General features: G+C 40.1%; 1 protein-coding gene across 2 annotated transcripts in view; it reads right to left on the bottom strand.

Annotated features, from left to right (window-relative positions):
- Positions 1 to 448: 448 nt before the first annotated feature.
- Positions 449 to 23,527, bottom strand: part of LOC121315800 (probable E3 ubiquitin-protein ligase RNF217) — a 35,018-nt gene continuing 11,939 nt past the window's right edge. The window contains exons 2-6 of one of the 2 annotated variants that reach the window (XM_041250225.1): positions 15,281 to 15,514; positions 8,996 to 9,160; positions 6,599 to 6,800; positions 4,375 to 4,446; positions 449 to 1,019 (exon numbers count right to left, since the gene is read on the bottom strand). In XM_041250225.1, coding sequence (XP_041106159.1) covers positions 940 to 1,019; positions 4,375 to 4,446; positions 6,599 to 6,800; positions 8,996 to 9,160; positions 15,281 to 15,514 — 753 coding nt within the window. In that variant the 3' untranslated portion in view covers positions 449 to 939. The remainder of the gene's footprint in view (positions 1,020 to 4,374; positions 4,447 to 6,598; positions 6,801 to 8,995; positions 9,161 to 15,280; positions 15,515 to 23,527) is intronic. The other variant, XM_041250226.1, reaches the window with a different exon arrangement.

Below are 23,527 nucleotides of genomic sequence, written 5' to 3'. Positions count from 1 at the left end.
GCAAAGAAAAAAAAAAAAATCTTAAACCCAGTCTTTAATTAGTATTTTTCTCTTTATTGGGATGCAGAGACAGCTTAACAGCTACTAATTAACATTTAAAGGGAGGTAGAGATTTGAAAAATAAAAACAGAAAAGTCCAAGCCCTATGACATATAGCCACCCTGTACTGTACAGCTCTGGCCAAAAGTTTTGCATCACCCTATAGAATTAACAAAGTTAAATGAAACCTGCTGCATAATGTTACATTAACATAATGAATTACACACTGCTTTGTAGTTCTCCATATACAACACAAATTTTAAAACGTGATGTTTCGAAATCTAACATGAAATACCGTACTACTATGATGGCTTGCGGTAGACTTTTGCGATACCATTTTGTAGTTTCTTTGATTACATGATGTTAAATAAAATATCTAAATTATGTTCATATAGTTTGTTCTTTTAATTTTATTATGTCTCAATCCTAAAATTATAGGTGATGGAAAAATTTTGGCCATAGCTTTATATAAAATACACACATTGGGCAAAGCTCTGAAGCCTGCATTCCTCTCGTAACTACCAGCATCAGTTGTATACAAAATGTTGAAGTAGATTTTCTGAATTAAAGGTAATAGGATGAGTGGCAAAAGCAGAGTTGTGGATTCTTGGTATCCAGGTACGGAAGATTGGGGATTTGTTGTGAGGTGTGGAAATTGAAGGGACTGGCTGTATCCATTTACATAGAGTGAAATAATAAATTAAACAAAGGCACGTCAATAACAAGCCATCCGGCCTTTGTCTTGCAAACACCTCTGAGTGCACAAGGAGAAGTGGTGCTACATTCCACTCGAGACCAGAACTGACAAGAGTTGATTTCAAAGATGATGGGTGGGTATTTGGTACATGCAACTGCTCTCTGTTCTGCAGGTTCATTGTGTCCTTACAAGGCCTGTTTCCATCACCAAAACCATCTCCCGCTACCCTGAGACCTTTTCCTGTGTCTTTTACAAAGGTAGTAGATAGGAAAGACAATTAAACCTGTCAAAAGACAAAAAAACAAAGACATTAATTATATATAACATTGTGAAATGTTTAACAAAACAAACAAACACAAATAATAACACTGGTTAGACCAACCATCCACCCATGGTGTACATGTATAGATTTACTGTGAACAGCATGAATGTTGCATATTAAAATTTACTGTAATAACCCTTTTTTGTATAATGTTTGTAATGGTGCATATTTATTTATTTTTTTCAAATCATAACACATCTTCTTCCCATTATGCGTGAGGACTATGTGATTATTGTGCTTGAGTCCCTCCTTGGACATAAAGCAACCTATTTATTGCAGTTTCTCTCCCACACAATAAAATCATTCCAAGTCTGTACAGTTAACAACAACAAAAGTATTCAACCGCAGGCCATCTTTATCATGTGAAATCTAACAAAAGGAACACTGCCCATTGATCATTAGATATCAAACCCTTATGCAGAGTCACGATGACAAGGAATACTACAATACAGTCGTAGATTACAATACAATTACACTTCACACTGAACAAAACAAAAGTCTTTTAAAATGATACATATGGGGTAACCTGAAGAGAGTTCTTTCTTCCAATAATCAGAAGCTGCTTTCACCTGACAAAACCTGACCCATTTGTAAAAGTGACTGCAATAAGCAAGTTATTCCATTAAAAAGCTAGAGAAAAAGGGGCTCCACTCGTGAGACACTCCTCTTAATTTAAATTAAACCATGTGCTGCAACACGCTGCCTGAAACCAAGTAACATTTATTTTTTCAACGCATTAGAGTGAAAAATTAAGTTCCACTCATTTTAACTGTCAGACTAATCGAGTGCTCCAAATCTCGAAAGCAGGTTAGCAAACCAAATCACAGTATCTGTGGACCAGAGTGCAACAAATAAAGAACTGAGTATTCAGCTTTTGGTACAAGGTTCATCCAAACAAAAAAAGGGTATCATTCCAGACACACTGGTACAGAGCTGGCAGAGGTGGTTTTTATATATATATCAATATATATATATATATATATATATATATATATATATATATATATATATATATAATTTTTTTTTTTTATCTTGTCTGTTTTGAGTTATCCAATTCCATTGTGCAATTAACTGAACAAAAGCTAGTTGAACACTAGATTTAAGAGTAAAAATCCCAGATATTTTGCATTGCAATTGTCTTGCTCTATTTATTACTGATCTGCCACCTACAAAAACATATCAAACCTGATAAGCCACTTGATTATATTTCTTTTACTTCATTTGAAGCAAAAACAAATGAAAACACAAATGAAAACCAAAAAACAAAAGAAAATATACAAAAACACTGGATTAGGGTGATGGAAACCTGTGCAATTACTAATGAGAAGTGAAAAAAAAAAAAAGGATTATTCACATGACTGAGCAAAGGAAAAAAAAAATCCCACTGAAGTCAAACAAAGAGCCTTTGTATGCAAGTTGAAGGTTCCGAATGTCTTTAAATCACTCTGCGTTCGGGGACGGCCAGCTTTCAGTCTTCTGGTTGAAAAATGAAGAACAGTCACCCTCAGGTTCTGCTTCAGTACCGCTAAATGTAGCTATGCAGTGAATTTGTTAATGTATGACAATGTTCAGTATGTACAAAACATACCATGATATTGTACAGCATTGTTCTCCTGCACACCCTATACACTTGCCTGTGGGCTCCACAAATCTAGTGATCTTACATTTTATACTTCACTATTTGAGTATCAAGGTAAATATCCTGGGAACCCCTTGTCTGATTTTAGTTAACCTGCGAGTTGTCATTTTTTAATTCTGCATGTGCTGTGAACCTATTTAAGTGTTATACTTCTTATATCCTTATACAAAGGAAAATCTACACCTTGTTTTTTTAGACTGTACTGGACAATGTTTATTTTAGTTTTCTTTCCAATTAACGTGGGAGGCGCATTAAAGTCAGTATTTATTGTTCAGCAGCACAAAATGAGTGTGTGTTTAATTATTAATGATTAACTATTGTTGTTAGGTGCGGAATGTATAAAATGCCTGAGATGCATCTTTTTACCATTTACTCTGATGAAGACATGTGTTTGTCGAAACACGTTAGTAAAATACTATTTTGATCTGACAATGTAAGAATAAAGTTTGTTTTATTAACATCTGCTACCGATCTGGGTTTTGTTGATGGGAGTTGCCGTCTTTTTTTCCTTTCCATGGTTTCACCGTTGGAAGGTATTTATTTGATACATTTTCCTTGGACAAGGCACCCCTACTTTGAAAGACACTGAAAAACAATCTTTTAGCGCTGGTGTATATACAGTGCCTTGCAAAAGTATTCAGACCCTTCCTATGGTGTCACATTTTGGCGTCCTAACAAGCTTTCCAGTCCCTGCTGAGGAGAAGCATCCCCATAACATGATGCTGCCACCACCATGCTCACTGTACGGATGGTGTTGACTGGGAGATGTGCCGTGTTGAGTCTGCGCCAAATGTAACGCTTGGCATTTAGACCAAAAAGTTCCAATTTGGTTTCATCTGACCACAACACCTTTTGCCACATTTTTGAAGGATCACTCAGGTGCTTTGTTGCAAACGCCATGAGCTTATTTTTAGCAATGGCTTCTTTCTTGCCATCCTGCCATACAGGCTATTTTTGTGATGTGTTTTGGATATTGTTGACTGATGCACATTTTCTCCCATCTTAATTATTGAACTCTGTAGCTCTTTTAAAGTTGTCGTTGGCCTCACAGTGGCATCCCTCACCAGTTTCCTCCTTGCCCAGCTGCTCAGTTTGGAGGGACGGTCTGATCTAGGCAGTGTCTGGGTGATACAATACACCTTCCATTTCTTGATGATCGAGTAGACCGGTGCTCACAAGGATATTCAGAGACTTTGTTATTTTTGTACCAGTCTCGTTATCACTCAAAAACTGCTTCCGCAAGTAGATATTAAATTTGCATTGTGTTATTGTGCAATGCATGTGTATATGATAAAACAGTATGATATTAATGCTTTGCTTTTAATTGTTTTGTATATTTTTGTTTGTGATGTGCAGTATGAAATAAAACGAACAGTAATTCTAAGTGCCTATGTATATTGTAGCTAAGGCATGGACAGTTAGACTGTAAAAATGGGGAGCCAACTCCAGGACTGCGATATATCCGAATTCTCAGTATAACGAGGGGTGATATAACAAGGGGTGGGTATAAACAGTAAGTTTTCTAATGCACAAATTATATTTTGGACTAGATCTGTTTCATTTTCATATTGTTATTTTTTTTTTGTGAAATAGCAAATAGCAGACACAAGTGTGTCTTGCTCAAGTAATAATACATAATCATAATAATAATAAAAATAATAATAATATTCTGCTTACTTATTACAAGAGATACAGCTCCAAACACCAGCACCAGCACTATAACCAGAGGAGCAATAAGGATTTTGCTTGCTGGAAAATAAATGCCAAAACAAGAAACTGTTAGTGCAAATTGGAGGGCGAAATTGTTCCCACTGCTTCACTGGTTTCCTTCCTGGCAGTAACCATGTCAGTCATTAGGAGGTGCTTTCCCTATTAACTGACATGCTTTCAGCCAGTTAACAGAATTTTACCCATAATGAAAAGACCAAGGAAATAAAGCAGCAATGACTTCCTGAAAGGCAAGGCAAGCAAACTGGGAGCTTATTGTTGGACCATAGGCCTGCTTTAAAATTAAATACAAGTTTGCTATACAGTAATGTAGGCTTCTTTAAAAAACACACACCTGAGACTGTAGCTAACTGGTAAAAATGGGTAAGATTTATGGAATAAATTTATTAGCAACAATTACTTTACATGGGAAATGGATAGTCAAGTTTTAAATGGAGAACACTTCCCTGGCATCAGCAGCTTGGCAATAGCTGAACTGGGTATGCATAACACATTTGCTTAGGTGTTCTCCTTTTAAAACTTGAATATCTTCTTTTTGTTTTGTTATTTAATAAATGTTTAAACAGAGTATTTTCGCTTACAGACAACAGCAATGCTGCAGTTTTGAGGTGTTGTCATAGTAATGCATAACAAGTAATCAATATTTTAGTTGTTAGGTGCTGTCAAAGTACAGTAAAAGGTGCTTAATTGTACCAATGTTTAAAGAAAACCACAAAGTACCAGGCCATCTGATCTGTTGGGAAACTGAAAATGAATCAGAGATACTTCACAAGAAACTGCCCATTACTGGTTTTGTATGTTTAATGAGCTTTAACCTGAAATCATGCAATTCAGTTTAGTGTTAGCACTGAATAGTCGACTGGTCATACAGTAAAGGGACAGTCGACCTCACAAATTGGCATGTCACATGACTGTGAAGTAATTGTGAAGACTGCGGTTTCAGTTGAACGGAAGTGCAGCTGCAATCCATTAACATATAAATGACATTTTAGAACATGAACACATTGTTTTAAAAAAATGAGACATGCTTTTAAAAAGCTAGTGCACAAACAGCAAAGTGTTACGAAACAGTGCATTCACAAACTGCAGCAGAGATTACTTAATAAATATTTCTTTATTTTTTTTTAATGTAGCAACTAAAATCGAACTATTCAACTACTTTTACCTTAACCTACTACTGCTAGATCTGGATGAAAACAGGAATTAGGGGAAAGGTTTGGCAATGGTGTTGAAATCTCTCTGAAGTTTTCTTTATTGATATTTCAGTGTTAGTAAACAGAACAAATACTGTTCTACCCCCCTTTCTTGTAGAAACCCAAGAAAAAGGCTAGATGTCAAACAAATAAATCGAATAAAGCAAATAACACTTTGTTTTTAGTTATTAGCCTAAAAATGATGCAAAAAAACTAAAAGCATTATCCTTTGCATTTGGGAATACAGACCAGTCTGACAATAACTAACAAAACTGCTTTGTATATTAAGCAATACAATAGTGTCATACAATACTGTCTAATCACCTGCTATGTCAATGTGTCACATGGCAGTGACAGTTCTGGGGTTAGGTTGACCTTTCAAGGTTTTCTCTATTATATTAACAATCATTTAATAGTGTTATAGACTTGCAATGCACTCCAAGCCAACAGCCATTACATATTCACATTCAAGAGAAATACAATTGGTGAAGCAATTAGATCTCCAGCAAGGAGTGGGGACACTAAAATTGTCAATCTTTATTACCTAAACAAGAATGAGCTGACCTGTAATTAAAAACCTTTCTCCTTTTACTGAGTTACTGGAAAACACACCATGCAGCAATTCATAGCAAAGTGAACTGATTACATATTTAAGATATGACTGGTGCTTAATTACAGCACATCAAATAACCTTGAGCGGGAGCACAAACACGACTATTGTTTTGCACAGTTACTGCAGTATAGTGTGAAAGGGAAAGACTGTGCTAAAGAGTACAAACATGTACTGTCTCAATACTGCATTGATTAAATTACCAATCCATGCAATCTGAAGTTACTCAGTAGGTTACCTGAGATTTTTAAAGAGCCTCCACTGGTTAACATGTAGCAATGCTAAGGTTTGGGATTTTTGCTGAGGGGTTGGTTAGAACAGAAAGGTATGAACAGGAGTGTGAAGTGCAATGAAAAGCAAGCTTACTTACCACACACAGAACCACGCACTAATCTGCGTAAATTAGGTTTCTCTGGGAGGTAGCGGAATTTACAGCCAAAAATGCTAAGGTTTGAGGTATGATCGCCAAAGAAGCGAAGTTGGCGGTATCTCTCTCCACAGCGGTAGCAGAAGTTAGTGTTACACTGAGAACAGGTCATGTGATCACAGCCTTCCGTCCTCTGGATATGGATCTGAGGAACATATTACAGAATATTAGAAACTAGAGCTACATCTGATCATCAATATGGATTCAATATTATATAATTACAGCTTGAATAATTTATTATTTGGCTGATTAAGCAAGGAGAAATTCAGGAGAAAGTCTGTAAAAAAAACAAAAAAACAAAATGAATTTTAAGGCCGGCTGGAAAACCACGAACATTTACATGCATCCCAGTGCCGCAGATAGGAAGTGGCTGTGGCCACCTCCTCCCAAAAAGACGAGGGGGTGAAACCATGAATGAATAATAATAAATAATAAAGAATAACACACTGAGCTTTTATGCGCTTGCTGATGACGTGATGATTAGGGGCAGATTCTCCTTTGTAGAACAGTTTACAATTCTGTGATTTCATAGTGTTAATCTTTCAATTAAATTCTAACAAAAATGAAGTACCAAGTTTAATTAACATGATAGGACCATTTGTAGCTTTCTGATTAGCCGACTATGGAAATTTGACTCAAAGTTTCTGATCATTCAAATTTGCAGAACCTTTAGAAACAGTTCAGTGAAACTTTTCAGTATTTACTTATACTAACAGTCACAACAGTTCAGACCTACATAGAACAAGTACAAGTACATATATATATACACACACACACACACACACACACATATATATGTGAAATGTGGTGGAGGATCGGTGATGATCTGGGGGTGCTTCAGCAAGGCTGGAATCGGGCAGCTTTGGCATGAATCAAGCCAAGTACAAGGTTGTCCTGGAAGAAAACTTGCTTCCTTCTGCTCTGACAATGTTCCACAACTCTGAGGATTGGTTTTTCCAGCAGGACAATGCTCCATGCCACACAGCCAGGTCAATCAAGGTGTGGATGGAGGACCACCAGATCAAGACCCTGTCATAGCCAGCCCAATCTCCAGACCTGAACCCCACTGAAAACCTCTGGAATGTGATTAAGAGGAAGACGGATGGTCACAAGCCATCAAACAAAGCCGAGCTGCTTGAATTTTTGCGCCAGGAGTGGCACAAAGTCACCCAACATCAATGTGAAAGACTGGTGGAGAGCATGCCAAGACGCATGAAAGCTGTGCTTGAAAATCAGGGTTATTCCACCAGATATTGATTTCTGAACTCTTCCTAAGTTAAAACATTAGTATTGTGTTGTTTAAAAATGAATCTGAACTTATTTTCTTTGCATTATTCGAGGTCTGACAACACTGCATCTTTTTTGTTATTTTGACCAGTTGTCATTTGAGCATTTTCATAAATGATCTAAATGACAATATTTTTATTGGAATTTGGGAGAAATGTTGTCAGTAGTTTGTAGAATAAAACAAAAATGTTCATTTTACCCAAACACATACCTATAAATAGTAAAACCAGAGAAACTGATAATTTTGCAGTGGTCTCTTAGTTTTTTCCAGAGCTATATATATATATATATATATATATATATATATATATATATATATATATATATATATATATATATATATATATATATATATAAAAATCACATTATAAGACAAATGTTCTCCTTCTTTAATTGTCTCCGTGTACAATTCTTCTGTTAATGTAAAATATAAATGGCATACTATAATCATGACCAGTGATATGCCCTGAAATCCAATTAACATGGTGTACCTCTAGTCAAACAAGAGTAGCCAGAACTAACCAAGTTTGTTGCTTATGAAAGAAAAGTTTCAAATACCACACTGAAAAGGGTGCTTTTCTAGTCATAAATTAGCCTTGCTGATAAAACTGCATCGTAATATGTGCGCAACACCCTGGAAATGACATTTGTTAGGAAACGCATAACTAATACAATAGTTGTTTTGTTATTTAGGCATCGCTGTATGTATTTTAAAACCACTCCTTAAAGGATTTTAACAATAAGATCAACTACATTGATGCTTTAAAACAGTATACCAGCTTCGTAAACTAAACAAATTAAAAAAACAAATTAAAAATCCATTCTAGAATTGGACTTTCAATAAACCCTACTGACTTTTCAATAAAAGCACGAAAAAGTGTTATTTTTAGTACTCTGTCGATTTATCTGCATAGATTCATTGATCCTACTTGACTTGTACATAACCAGAATGTGTTTTTTTGGTGCCAGTAGATAAATCAAATATGAGCACAAGCAGATAACATTGTCAACATTAATTGTTTCATCTATGATCCATTTTTGTTTGCTACCCACCTTGCACCTGGGACATTTCTGGGCATTCCTCTGTCCGTGTTCAATTTCACTGGCCCAGTGGTGCAGCAACTTGTCTCCCTTCTTGTAGTCTCTACAGTTCAGACCTTCATGCCAAGGTGAGTGACACTTAAAACACCATACAAGTTGGCACACTTCACATAGGACCTTAAACAGAAGGATGCGTTTTCAATTAGAAACACAAACATAGACGGTAACTACAAAAAATAAATATTCATTAGAAAAAAAAACACTTACACAGTATGCCCACATTTCGATTAAAATATCACTATATAGAGGGAAACAGTACCACACATCCAGAGACTATAATATTCTTTCAAGCAGCGCTTGATTGAATATTGACCCCAGCACAAGTGGGTTTTATTTCATAGATTGTATACTTCACAGTCTATATTACTGCAACAGAAACATATTACAGTAGCTTTAAGGTGTGCGAAATGCATTTCAATCGATTTGTTCTGTTTTTTGTTTTTTTTTTAAATTTGGCAGCAGCTAGACCATTTAAAAAATGTACTGTATCCAGTTGGTGAGAGCAGAGACCTCTGAGAGAAATTACTGTTTTTGTTTTCTTCTTTTAAAAAGTCAAATGAACAAATATATTTACCTTGTTATTTGCTTAATTAGTCCACTACAGTTGGCCTAAGTCAACATGCTCCTCCCATATTATTACCATTATAATAAAATCTTAGTCTCCTCTGTTAAACAAGATTAAGAAATGAATCCCCATATAAATGGATTACTTGAATGAAACATGAACTAGCTACAAATATACACCATAACTCAGTGATGATATACCGTGCACATGGACTATCCAGTACCAGTCAAAAGTTTGAGTACACTTGCTGGAAACTAGGTTTTTTTCATAAATGACAATGTTTTACGTCGTATACGTTTCTGTAAATACTTGAAAATGAAAACACATGTTGGAAAAAAACATAAGGAGTATCAAAGTAATGTTCACGAGAAATGAAAATTGTCTCTAAATGTTGGATTCCTCAAAATAGCCACCCTTTGCCTTAATAACAGCCTCACAAACACGAGGCATTCGGTTAACAAGTTTCAGCAGGAAATCACCCAACATGTCTTCCCAGCTCTTCTGCAGCAATTCCCAGAGATGTAGAGCACTTGTGGGTAGCTCTGCTTTGACTCTCCTGTCCAGTTCATCCCATACAAGTTCTATGGGATTAAGGTCTGGAGACTGGGCAGGCCAGATCATTAGATTGAGTTGTCCTTCACTTTCCTTCTTCGCCAGATAGTTCTTGACTTTGAGATGTGTTTCAGGTCATTATCTTGCTGAAGAATGAAGGACTGCCCAACTAGCCGTAATCCTGATGGAATGGCATGCCTCTGAAGTAGGCTATGATAGCCATGCTGGTTGAGCTTGCCATGGACTTGGTAAAGATCACCAACTCTGTCACCAGTAAAGCAACCCCAGACCATGACACTGCCTCCTCCATTCTTGACAGTGGAAACCACACATACAGAACTCATGCTCTCACCCTCTCTGTGTCTTACAAATACTCGGGTTTGGACCCAAATATTTCAAATTTTGACTCATCGGTCCATAACACCGACTTCCACTCCTCAAACGTCCAGTTTCTGTGTTTTTTAGCCCAGGCAAGTCTCTTCCTCTTATTCTGCACTCTTAACAATGGTTTCTTTGCAGCAATTCTTCCAGTTAGGCCAGCTTCACACAATCTCCTCTGAACAGTTGATGTTGAAACATCTATACTTCTAGTAGCATTTAGCTGAGCTTGTATTTCAGGGGCAGTTAATCGCCGGTTTCGTAGACTTGTGACTCGAATGAACTTGTTCTCTGATTCTGAGGTCACCCTTGGCCTGCCTGATCTTGTTCGGTCCTCATGAGTGCCATTTTCTTCAAATTGTTTGATGTTCTTGGCCACAGCAGTTACAGACACTTGCAAAGTTCTTGCGATCTGTCTTAAAGATTGACCTTAATTTCTTAAGTAATTGCTTAACTGAATGCATTTTGCCATTTTCTGTTTACATTCAGGAATGACAAACTTGTGCCTATGCTACCTATACTTATAGTAATCATGGACCCTCACCTGTTAACAATAAATGGTGACAAAAGGTTAATTAGATAACATGCTAGTTAACTCAGAGAACAAAGACACTTTTACACTTAGGCCAGTGTTCTAACACCATGTTATACACATCTCAGACTTTTAACTGACTTGGGCTTCAGACTGAAATCACCTTGCTTTGGGTGACCATTTCATTGAAATTGACAAGATTTACATTTTCATTTAAAAATTTAATTTTTGAATGCAATTCACTTATGATTATCAGCTTATATAAATACACGTATCATATAATGAAATATTAAGTGTTTATAGACAAGTTTATACAATTAAAAGCATAGATAATCATGAAAAACCTGGTTTCAAGCAGGTGTACTATATATAATATATATATAAATATAACTTTCTTAATGGAGGACAAAAAATTTCTCCTGAACCTACAATTGTACCGAATCTTTACAATTCCCTTTGAAAAAAAAAAAAGTGTCAACAGAACTAGCAGCCTATAGAAATACATGTACAGCACTGTACTGTTAGAGGAGTGTCACAGAGACGGCCGAAGTGGGCGGCGTCAGAGCCAAAAAAGGTAATGAAATACACAAAACACAGGACGGATGAAATGAAGTGATGAAGACGGCTGTTGGCGCCGGTTTAATACAAAATAAAAGGTTTACACAAACACGAAAAACACAGGACACGGCACTCTACGCCAAAATAAATAGACAAACGAAAACAGACTAAACTTAACAAACACGGTGAGCAGATACTTCGTTATTATTATTACTTTACTTATTTCCTCCGTCTCCAATCCCGTTCTCCGCTCACCGAACACCCCACCGCCAGTATGTGACAACGTGCATCTATATATACTATTGTGCTGGGATTCAATTACCAGTTAATTATTCACTTGAATCCCAGCACGTGAATTAATAAAGTGCAATTCCCCGTGCTCACATATTACTACATTTTACTTGCACGTGAAGTGCTGTGCAATCCTCGTGCCTAAATACACATATACATTTTTAAACACTCGTGTTACACAGACCCGTTTATATCCCGTGTACCAATGTCTATACACCAACATTTAAACACACCACACGCAACACATAACAGATAATATACACAGGGGCGGGCACTTTGTTACATATACCCCCTCCTGTGCAAAGCACACATGGCCTCAATGGCCACCTCCCCCCTTAAAAGCCCAAAAGTCCCGCCCAAAGTCCTTGGCCAGGACCAGAGGCTTCCAGGGGCCCACAGGTCGTAATGCTGTCAGCAGGGTAGCATTCTCCTGCCAGGGTAGTCCTAGCAGCGGAAAGGCTGCTTGGGGTGTGGTCTCCTGACCTTCCCCCTCCTTCGGCGCCGGCAGCTCCCCTTGGTGGGGCTTCAACCACCGTTCTTCCTGCAGGGAAGAAACTGCAGAGGGAGCAGGTCTCCGGACCTCCCCCACGATCTCCGGCGGAGAAACTGCTGCTGGGGTTGGCGGTCTCCAGACCTCCTCCCCCTCCTCCGGCAGCGAAACTGCTGCTGGGGTTGGCGGTCTCCAGACCTCCTCCCCCTCCTCCGGCAGCGAAACTGCTGCTGGGGTTGGCGGTCTCCAGACCTCCTCCCCCTTCTTCGTGGCCGGCAGCTCCCCTTCGTGGGGTTCCGGCCACAGTACTTCCGGCTGTGATGCGGAGCGGCGGGCAACCCCAGGCGATGCAGAGCGGCGGGCAACCCCAGGCGATGCAGAGCGGCGGGCAACCCCAGGCGATGCAGAGCGGCGGGCAACCCCAGGCGATGCAGAGCGGCGGGCAACCCCAGGCGATGCAGAGCGGCGGGCAACCCCAGGCGATGCAGAGGCGGCGGGCGAAGCCAGGCGCATCCTTGGGCGAAGCGAGGCTGGCATCCTTGGGCGAAGCGAGGCTGGCATCCTTGGGCGAAGCGAGGCTGGCATCCTTGGGCGAAGCGAGGCTGGCATCCTTGGGCGAAGCGAGGCTGGCATCCCTGGGCGAAGCGAGGCTGGCATCCTTGGGCGAAGCGAGGCTGGCATCCTTGGGCGAAGCGAGGCTGGCAGTCAGGACAAGCTGGGGTGCGGGTGTTGGCCCTCTTTTCGGCCACTGCAGCCGGGAGGTTCTTCCCCGTGCTTCCCTCAGCAGCCTATGCAAGGGCTGCTGAGGACCGCCAGCATCTAGTCCTGGCCCTTGTGGTGCAGGGAGAGGCAGCTCCTGCTCCTCTCCCCCTGATGGAGGTGGAGGCAGAGGAAGCTCCAGCTCCTCTCCTCGTGATGGTGGGGGAAGTGATACCAGCAGGCATTCACCCTCTGCTGGTGGGGGAAGTGATACCAGCAGGCATTCACCCTCTGCTGGTGGGGGAAGTGATACCAGCAGGCATTCACCCTCTGCTGGTGGGAAGGGATACCAGCAGGCATTCACCCTCTGCTGGTGGACAGGGACCCAGCAGGCATTCACCCTCTGCTGGTGGACAGGGACCCAGCAGGCATTCACCCTCTGCTGGTGGACAGGGACCCAGCAGGCATTCACCCTCTGCTGGTGGGGGAAGTGATACCAGCAGGCATTCACCCTCTGCTGGTGGGGGAAGTGATACCAGCAGGCATTCACCCTCTGCTGGTGGACAGGGACCCAGCAGGCATTCACCCTCTGCTGGTGGACAGGGACCCAGCAGGCATTCACCCTCTGCTGGTGGCGGAGGCAGAGGCAGCTCCTGCTGCTCTGCTCCTGCCGGTGGAGGTGGCGGAGGCAGAGGCAGCTCCTGCTGCTCTGCTCCTGCCGGTGGAGGTGGCGGAGGCAGAGGCAGCTCCTGCTGCTCTGCTCCTGCCGGTGGAGGTGGCGGAGGCAGAGGCAGCTCCTGCTGCTCTCCCCCTGCCGGTGGAGGTGGCGGAGGCAGAGGCAGCTCCTGCTGCTCTGCTCCTGCCGGTGGAGGTGGCGGAGGCAGAGGCAGCTCCTGCTGCTCTCCCCCTGCCGGTGGAGGTGGCGGAGGCAGAGGCAGCTCCTGCTGCTCTCCCCCTGCCGGTGGAGGTGGCGGAGGCAGAGGCAGCTCCTGCTGCTCTGCGCCTGCCGGTGGAGGTGGCGGAGGCAGAGGCAGCTCCTGCTGCTCTGCGCCTGCCGGTGGAGGTAGGAGCGGCGTGTAGTCTCCTGGTGGTGGAGGTGAGAGCGGTGTGTAGTCTCCCCTTGATACAGGGGACTGGTGCGGCTCTCCCTCACTTGCAGGGGACTGGTGCGGCTCTTCCTCCCTTGCAGGAGACTGGTGCGGCTGTGGAGACAGCGGTGGGACCTCTGCCTTCCTCTTCCTGTGGCAGTTCCTCCTCTCCCTCCTGGTAGGGGCAGCGGAAGGGACAATTGGCAAAGAGATGGTCCTGGTTGCAGAGGAGGCACCCCGGCAAGGACTGGTTACATCGTCGGGGATGTCTGGCCCTTAGGCGGCACTCCTCCTCCCTGTCCCTCACCTCTTTATCCTGTTTCCTGCTTCTCCCCATTTTTTTTTTTTTTTTTGTAATCCAAAGACGCCCCTTTTTTTTTTTTTTTTTTTTTTTCTCCCACACAAAAAAAAACCTCTCCTGGTCTGACGCTTGGAGGCGCTGTTAAATCCCACTTCTGACACCACGTGTCACAGAGACGGCCGAAGTGGGCGGCGTCAGAGCCAGGAAAGGTAATGAAATACACAAAACACAGGACGGATGAAATGAAGTGATGAAGACGGCTGTTGGCGCCGGTTTAATACAAAATAAAAGGTTTACACAAACACGAAAAACACAGGACACGGCACTCTACGCCAAAATAAATAGACAAACGAAAACAGACTAAACTTAACAAACACGGTGAGCAGATACTTCGTTATTATTATTACTTTACTTATTTCCTCCGTCTCCAATCCCGTTCTCCGCTCACCGAACACCCCACCGCCAGTATGTGACAACGTGCATCTATATATACTATTGTGCTGGGATTCAATTACCAGTTAATTATTCACTTGAATCCCAGCACGTGAATTAATAAAGTGCAATTCCCCGTGCTCACATATTACTACATTTTACTTGCACGTGAAGTGCTGTGCAATCCTCGTGCCTAAATACACATATACATTTTTAAACACTCGTGTTACACAGACCCGTTTATATCCCGTGTACCAATGTCTATACACCAACATTTAAACACACCACACGCAACACATAACAGATAATATACACAGGGGCGGGCACTTTGTTACAAGGAGGCATGCTCACTTTGTACTTGTTTTCAGCTTTGCTAGGGCTGTGAATATTGCCTTTTCTCTTGAGGGTTGTGAAGTGCTTGCATTGTGGACAGGGCTTGGTGCCGGAGCCCATCCTGCTCAGCTCCAGGAAGTACTTGTACTTCACCACATCTTCATTAGGCAGGTGAGCCACCACCATGCTCTCCTCCAGGTGTGCACTGCACTCCGTGATTGGACACTTAACCTCCGTCTGCCCAAGCTGCACCTGCAGATGACAAGAGAAACTTTCAAACCGTGTGTTGTGTTTCCTGGAGAGTAAATATTGCACAGCAAAGTGTGTTTTAGCATATACTGTAACAAGCTGACATTTGTGAGTAGAATCACAATGAAATAATAGTGCTAGAAACATATTCACCACATAAACAATAGTTTACTTCCTCAAAAAGTGATAAACCGAATGACTTAAGATATCACTGAGCAGTCTGTAGGTTTGAAACAAAAGGCATTACTTTCCCTAGCTTTCAGATTTGTTGTACGTACTGTATTACTACAATATCTTTATAATCGTAATGGTTTTGATATTTTCATTAGCATATCCAGTTGTTTAAAAATCAGTTTTGACTGCTTATTTTCATTTTACAGCGGTTAAGCATCAGGTCTTCCTGTCAAAATTTAACTCAGACAGCTTCAATCCGACTTGTTCAATCAGAAACATTTCATTGGTTCCCAACAAAGTTCAGCATTGTCATTGGTTCACCTGTCCTATCTGCTCATTGCAGTACAGGTTCAGAGGGGAGGGAACAGGTCTATGAATATATATGACAAGCCCCATATAATGGCAATAAATAAGTAAAGACATTATTTTGATGGGTTAGGATGGAATAAGAACCAGTAATAAAACCTTAAGTGAGAACTCTACACACTAAGCAACACAATATCACAGACGGCAGATTTCCCTGCCTAGGTTATAAAGTGTTCAGTGTGACAATGCATTATGCGTATATTGAATAGAAACATAAATATTCATATGGTTGGAGGTACACCTCCTGTGCATCTTGTATCTGCAGCTCTAACCGGGCAGGGATTTGTAAAGTGCATGTTGTGATCTTTGGCAGAGGGGTCAGGAACCAATGAAATGTTTCTGATTGAACACTTTGGATTCTTGCCCTACGGCCTGACAATTAACACTTTAAGTCACCGGTTACTTCTCTTTTAACCCTTTGCGGTCCTGTTGGACCAGGTCCGAGATTAGAATTTTCCCTATCCAGCCCGATGTCGAACCCTGTCCAACATCATCAAAAAGATGTCAAGCACAGGTCTCTAATCATTTTTTCTCTGGAAAAAGCAGAGAAAACCTTGCAATGGCTGAGTGAGACCGATAAAAGCCGAATGAAGCCGAAAAAAAGGGGGGGGGGGGCGTATCTGAGCAATACACATAGCCCCTGCACCACAGAGGTAACACGGACACAAACAAAGGAGGTAGCTGCTTCTGCATCCAGCGCTCAAAGAATACCACAGGCATTTGCAGAGCTTTTTGAGTTGTAGTAATAAAATAATGACTTGGATCACATTATTAAGGAGTTCAGTGATAAAGCGAGGGATCAGGAGAGGATTTATCAGTATGCACTACTATGAAGAGGTATTGAAGAACAAGGGGTGGGGCTTGGCTGGAGATGCAGTACTGATGTCATTTTGCTATGCAGTATCTTTTAAACCTATTAATACTAAAGTCTAAAGCTCTGTGGATGTTTCAAATAGTAATTGTAATGGTTTGACCAGCTTATTTTTATTTTTTTTAAATATAACTATTACAACTTTTTATTTATTTTTTATTTGTGAACACAATGTATTTGACATTAAAACCTGCCACCGTTGCACTTTCAAAGGAAGGAGGGCTGGGTGATAGAGTTGCTGAGCTACGATATGTCTGTAACGACACAAACTCTATGGACAGGGATTGGTCAGATTTAACAGGGGGTTGGTCAGATTAAACATGATCCCTGCTTGGGTAGCTGATTGAGTTTATCATCCTGGAGGCCCACCAAGCCTGCCATTTACCAAGAAGCTTTTACAAATCGCCACGAAGTCAGGTATTGGCGTCCCACAGTTTGAAAACATCTGCTCTAAGCTATTGCGAAATGTCTGTGCTAACTAGGTCTTTTTTTAAATCACACTATCAGCCCAAACAAACTGTCAATCCAGGCATCAAAACAAGTGAGATGTGTGCAATAGTATTGTACAACTGTATGAACCAGGAGGAGGGAGGATTGTTCATACAGGGTCATTAAATCAGACAGTAAAGTAGGCAGATAGTAGCAGAGCTGCACACAGAAAGGCACTTAAATTATGAGCACACCTAAGCAATTTGAAAGTGATATATCTTCTACTTTAGAAGAAACATGCACTTAAAAATCACTCAGGAATTTGACAATTGGACAATGTTTCAATTTTAAGGCCCCCAGCAACACTGAAATACTACAGAGGTGGTATTTATTTTGCATTTCTACAGAAGACCTACCTGGCTATCTGTACATAAGCATTCATAGAACTACTGGCATTTTAAGTATTATTTTTAGATCCTCAAAATCACCCCCAATGAGATGCTTTTCAAGTATACCCCCCCCCCCCCCCCCCCACCCCCACCACCATCACAAAAAGGGGTGTATCTCATCAAATCTTCATCATTGAGCTGAAATATTTGGTCTGGTTTCATACCTGACCTGTACCTTACTCTACATAAAATATAAACAAAATCTAAATCTTGAGGCTCGGTTTTCCTGGATTTTGGTTGATTTGACATGGAATGACCCATCCACACTTTAAAGTGTACTGTAATCATAATGTTTTCCCCACCTATACAAAACAAGTCTTAATTAATAACCTACAATACAGATAAGCATTTCGTTTTGAGCTGGTCACATTGCAGCCCTTGTAGAATGAAAATTGTTGATGGAGGAGATGCTGGAAAGGTCACTCCGTTGATGGCTCCTAGCAACCGACATTAAAGGAAAGCAGTCTGTATTGCCAAGGATCCAGACATCCAATTCATGTAATGCAGTTTAGAGCAGCATAAAAATGCCTTCAAACAAACGATGCAGAGATCCAGCCAGGATTAAGACCGTTTGGAGTCAGAATACCTTGGGATGAATCATAACTGGCAAACAAGAGCAGCCCATTACACTATACTGTTATTAATCACTTACAATGGTGCTGAGCATTTGGGTTGTTCTGTTTTGCTTTACTGTAGACCACCCTTTTTCAAGACTGGTGTAAACACTGAAAACAAGGTAATTGTGGTTCTCAATCCTCATTACCGGACAGCAGCGGTTTTCAAACTGAAGTACGCATATCCCTGGGGGTACTTGAGCTCTCTTCAGGTGGTACGCGAGAAAAATCCTGTAATGGCGAACACTTTTTTTTTTTTTTTTTTTTTTTTTACCACACTGAACTACTTTGAGACTTAGCAATCAAATTAACAATGTAGAATCTTCTTTCAAATAAAACCACATGCATACTGGTGTATGCTTCCTTTCTGTTGGGCGAGGTTTACTCTATAAACACCCAGCCAACTGCTGACAATGAATGAGCGTTGAGCGCATACATGGCTAAGTTACATAAATCGCTGGGCTGTGGTTCTGCAGTCTGTAGGCTAGAAATAAACAAACAAATAAATAAATAAAAAAATATATAATTTTTATATTAAAAAATGTGTAGTATTTACTAGGTATGTTTACTTTCTGGAGTTTAAATATTCAGTGTTTGTAGTTTAATCAGTTCAGTGTTTTATCTAAGTTTATGTTTTTAAATAAACAGTATTACTGAGTTGAGCAGGCAGCTGGGCTGCCCTACTTTAGACAGTGAAATCACTCACTCATTCTGCGCTGGAGCTGGAGCGACACAACTGTGTTATCTTTACTTGCAATGCTTTATGTGTTTTTCCACTAGAACTAATTCATTGAAGAACTTCTTTGTCGTGTGATTGCATTACCCTACGCATGTAAGCCGCTAATTATTAGGCTAACAAAAGCAAATGCATGATATTATTATTATTAATTCCTTCAATTCTTTCTTTACCTCCTGACTCTTGTTCTCTCCTCACTGAAGCCTTGACTGAGTAATCTGTGCTGCTTTTATCTACAGCTGTTCCAGGGCTTGCTGGCTATTAATCATTCACTTGAATCTCAGGCACAGTCTGCATGGGAACTAATTTGTGCAATCCCCTTGCCCACACTCAAATACACACTTTGCTCTGCAAGTGAAGTGATTGTGGAATCCAGTGCCTAAATACAAATATATATTTTAAGATCACGTGTGCTACATAACCCACACTCCATGCACCACTGTATACATACATGTAAACAATAACACACCATATACAACACAAAATATGCACAGGATAGGGGCTATCGTTTAGAGGGAGATCGTGTCTAAATAACCGGCTTGACTTTTTCGAGGATGCAACATCGACAATGGATAAATTCAAAGCATATGACATGGTTTATTTAGATTTCCAGAAAGCTTCTGACAAAGTCCTGCATAAAAGATTAATTCTCAAACTGAACGCAGTAGGGATTCAAGGAAATGCATGCACATGGATTAGGCAGTGGTTAACATGTAGAAAACAGAAAGTACTGATTAGCGGAGAAACCTCAAAATGGAGCGAGGTAACCAGTGGAGTACCACATGGATCAGTATTAGGTCCTCCGTTCTTCCTAATCTACATTAATGATATTCCGGTACAGTAAGCAGACTTGTTAAATTTTCAGATGATACAAAAATAGGAGGAGTGGCAAACACTGTTGTAGCAGCAAAGATCATTCAAAATAATCTAGACAGCATTCAGAACTGGGGAGACACATGGCAAATGACATTTAATACAGAAAAGTATAAGGTACTGCACGCAGGCAATAAAAATGTGTATTATAAATACCATATGGGCGATACTGAAATTGAAGAAGGAATCTATGAAAGAGACCTAGGAATTTATGTTGACTCAGAAATGTCTTCATCTAGACAATGTAGGGAATCTATAAAAAAGGCCAACAAAATGCTTGGATATATAGTGAAAAGGGAATCAAGGGAAGTAATGTTAAAACTTTACAATGCATTAGTAAGACCTCATCTAGAATTATGTGTTTAGTTCTGGTCACCTCGCTACAAAAAGGATATTGCTGCGCTAAAAAAAAAAAAAAAAAAAGAGTGCAAAGTAGAGAAATCAGAATTATTCTGGGTTTAAAAGGCATGTCATACGCCGACAGGCTAAAACAATTAAATCTGTTCAGTCTTGAACAACGAAGACTACATGGCGACCTGATTCAAGCATTCAAAATTCTAAAAGGTATTGACAATGTGGACTGAAGGCACTTTTTCAACCTGAAAAAAGAAACAAGAACCAGGGGTTACACATGGAGATTAGGTAAAGGGGCATTCAGAACAGAAAATAGGAGGCTTTTTTTTTTTTTTTTTTTTTTTTTTTTTTTTTTTTTACACAGAGAATTTTGGGAGTCTGGAACCAACTCCCCAGTAATATTGTTGGGATCATTCAAGAAGCTGCTTGATGAGATTCTGAGATCAATAAGCTATTAACAACCAAATGAGCAAGATGGGACAAATGGCCTCCTCTCGTTTGTAAACTTTCTTATGTTCTTATGTACCCCACCTCAGGACCCTATAGCTGAATGCTCTACTACTTGTGAATTTTTTTTTTTTTAAATTTGTGGGACAGTATGCAACATGGCATTCTGCGACCTGAAGCTTCATCTAGGAATATATGGTATTAAAAAAGATTATTTAAACACGATGGTGCAATGCCATTTAATGCCTTAGAAGTTAAAAGCAAGCCCTTAAAAACTACCCTGAATCGGACCGGAAGCCAATGCAGAGATGCTAGCACTGAAGTAATGTGATCACGTCTCTTAGCCCCGGTTAAAATTCTAACTGCAGCATTTTGTATAACTTGCAATTGAGATATAACATGGCTATGAGTACCTGAGAATAGGGCATTACAATAATCAGTTCTAGATTATACAAAAGCATGCATCAATCTCTCAGTATCGGAATGGAAAAGGATACTTAATTTGGTGATATTTCTTAGATGATAAAAATAAATGTTAGCAATATTCCTGATGTGTGTCTCAAAAGAAAGATTTGGGTTGAAGATTACACCCAAATTTCTCATTTTGTCCGCAAGTTCATAAGAGAAGCCACCAAGAGTTAATCAGACATATTAATTTGTTGTTTCTGAGATCCCAGAATCATCACTTCTATTTTATCTGAGTTTTCAAGCATCCATTTTTTTATGTCATCAAGACAGGTGCTCAAAATATTTACAGCCGAGGAGTCACACTGTTTCATAGATAAATATAGCGGTGTATCATCAGCGTAACAATACAAATAAACCCCCTAGCTATGCATAATATTGCCCAGAGGCACCATATACAATGAAAACACACTTGGGCCAAGAATTGAGCCCTGCGAGATCCTGCATATAACCTTTGACAAAAAAGAGGTCTCCTCCTCTATTTTAACAAATTGTAGCCTGTTCGAGAGATAGGATCAAAATCAAGACAGAACACAACCTGACAGTTCATTGTGATCCAAGGCAGATTTCTTGAGCAGTGGTTTTACTACTGCAGTCTTGAATGCGTTAGGAACAATACAGTACACAGGTAAGTATGGACAGCAAGTCATAGAAAAGCAATTTTGTGAGAATACACAGGGTACTGTTATAGTGGTCACTTTACAGGTGATTCTTGATGCATGTCTGACTAGTTAGATTTCCCAGATACCACACTGTACTCACTGTATATTGTGTTTGTTTAAAAAGGACAAAAACTCAAATACTGAGTGAATATATTGGAGCTAAACCAAAACAAACATTTTACTACAGTAGAGAATGTCATCTCTTTTAGCTAAAAGCTACTGTGGTTAAAGACAACTACTGTACAATGAGATAAATCTATACTGAAGCAACCCAACTCAAATCTCTAAAAAGGTACTATAAGGGACAGGAAACAAAACAAAAACTAAAAAAAATGCATTACAAGCTACTGTTTTGCTACACTGTCAAACACCACTGTGAAACCCTGCACCCAGTCTTTCATATGGTAAATACTGTACTGGATTTTACAGTAGGTATAGTGTTTACAATGAACCAGTGTCCAGAAATCAGATCACTGTTCAATCAATCCTCAACTTTTTTAATAAACTGCCCCCTCCACTCTTCATACAGCAGCTACCTAAAATCACCTACAGACCAAAGTGTCTGATTCTGTAACACTCTTATGATACTGTAGTGCTGTATGCTAGGGTCTAATTTCCAGGAGCATGACCAATTAAATAACATACCTGCTGTAAATGAAGGACAAAACGTAGCCTGAAATCTGGGTGCAGGGATAGCGCTGGTGTCTGGTAACAGTGCAATACAATATAAAATATATAAAAGTTTTAAATAGCAGGATTCTTTTATTTTTGTGGTTGTATTTTTTTCACCGCGGTGTACAGCCACAGCCTTCACATGTTGCTGCACAGTTACAGTAACATTTGTAAACATGTACTCACTGTATTCGATGGGAAAAAGTCTGGTTACTGCACTTAATGTTACTTCAGAGTGGTGTCAGCAGGCAGGTCCTGGTGTCCCTGTGGCTAAATTGTAAACATATAAAGCTTTCCTACAGCGTGAGTTCCCCTAATGGCCTGTTCCTTGAACAAAATCAGTATATGCTGCAAGCGTTATAGAACACAGTGATTATACGGTGGCACCAGGCATCACCTCTGCTTCTCCTGGGCAGGACTTCAAAGCAGTGTACAGTTGAGAAATATTCAGCACAGATGATAGAAATTCTCTTTTAATGCTGATGTTTTTTTTTTTTTTTTTTTTTTTAGTAACACAACAATAAAAGTAACATAAAAAAGCTGATTACCCAATATTGTCAGTCAGCAAACATACAGTGATTGGCTTTAGACATAAATTAGGACAGAATATCAGCTAAAAAAAAACAACATGCCTTATTGAAACTCTTAACTTGTAATAGCAGCAGTGATATACATACAATAAATCTCTATATGCTTTGAATCTGGTGCGTGTCAGAGATTGCTTAGAGGCCACTAGTCAACAGGCTAAGTGTGGTATACTTAACATGGACTTTGTCTAGTTTTTCTAGGATACGTAAGGACATACCAGTAATGCCACAAAACTGCCTACAGTACACCAAGAGCTAAATGAAACAGCTGGCAGCCTGTATGAAAAAACTAAATAAACACTGTGCATTTGTGAGTA

Source organism: Polyodon spathula, chromosome 5, assembly GCF_017654505.1.
Source record: "Polyodon spathula isolate WHYD16114869_AA chromosome 5, ASM1765450v1, whole genome shotgun sequence".
NCBI lineage: Eukaryota > Metazoa > Chordata > Actinopteri > Acipenseriformes > Polyodontidae > Polyodon > Polyodon spathula.
Note: the sequence above shows the minus strand (reverse complement) of the source record. Positions and strands in the feature narration are given on the sequence as shown.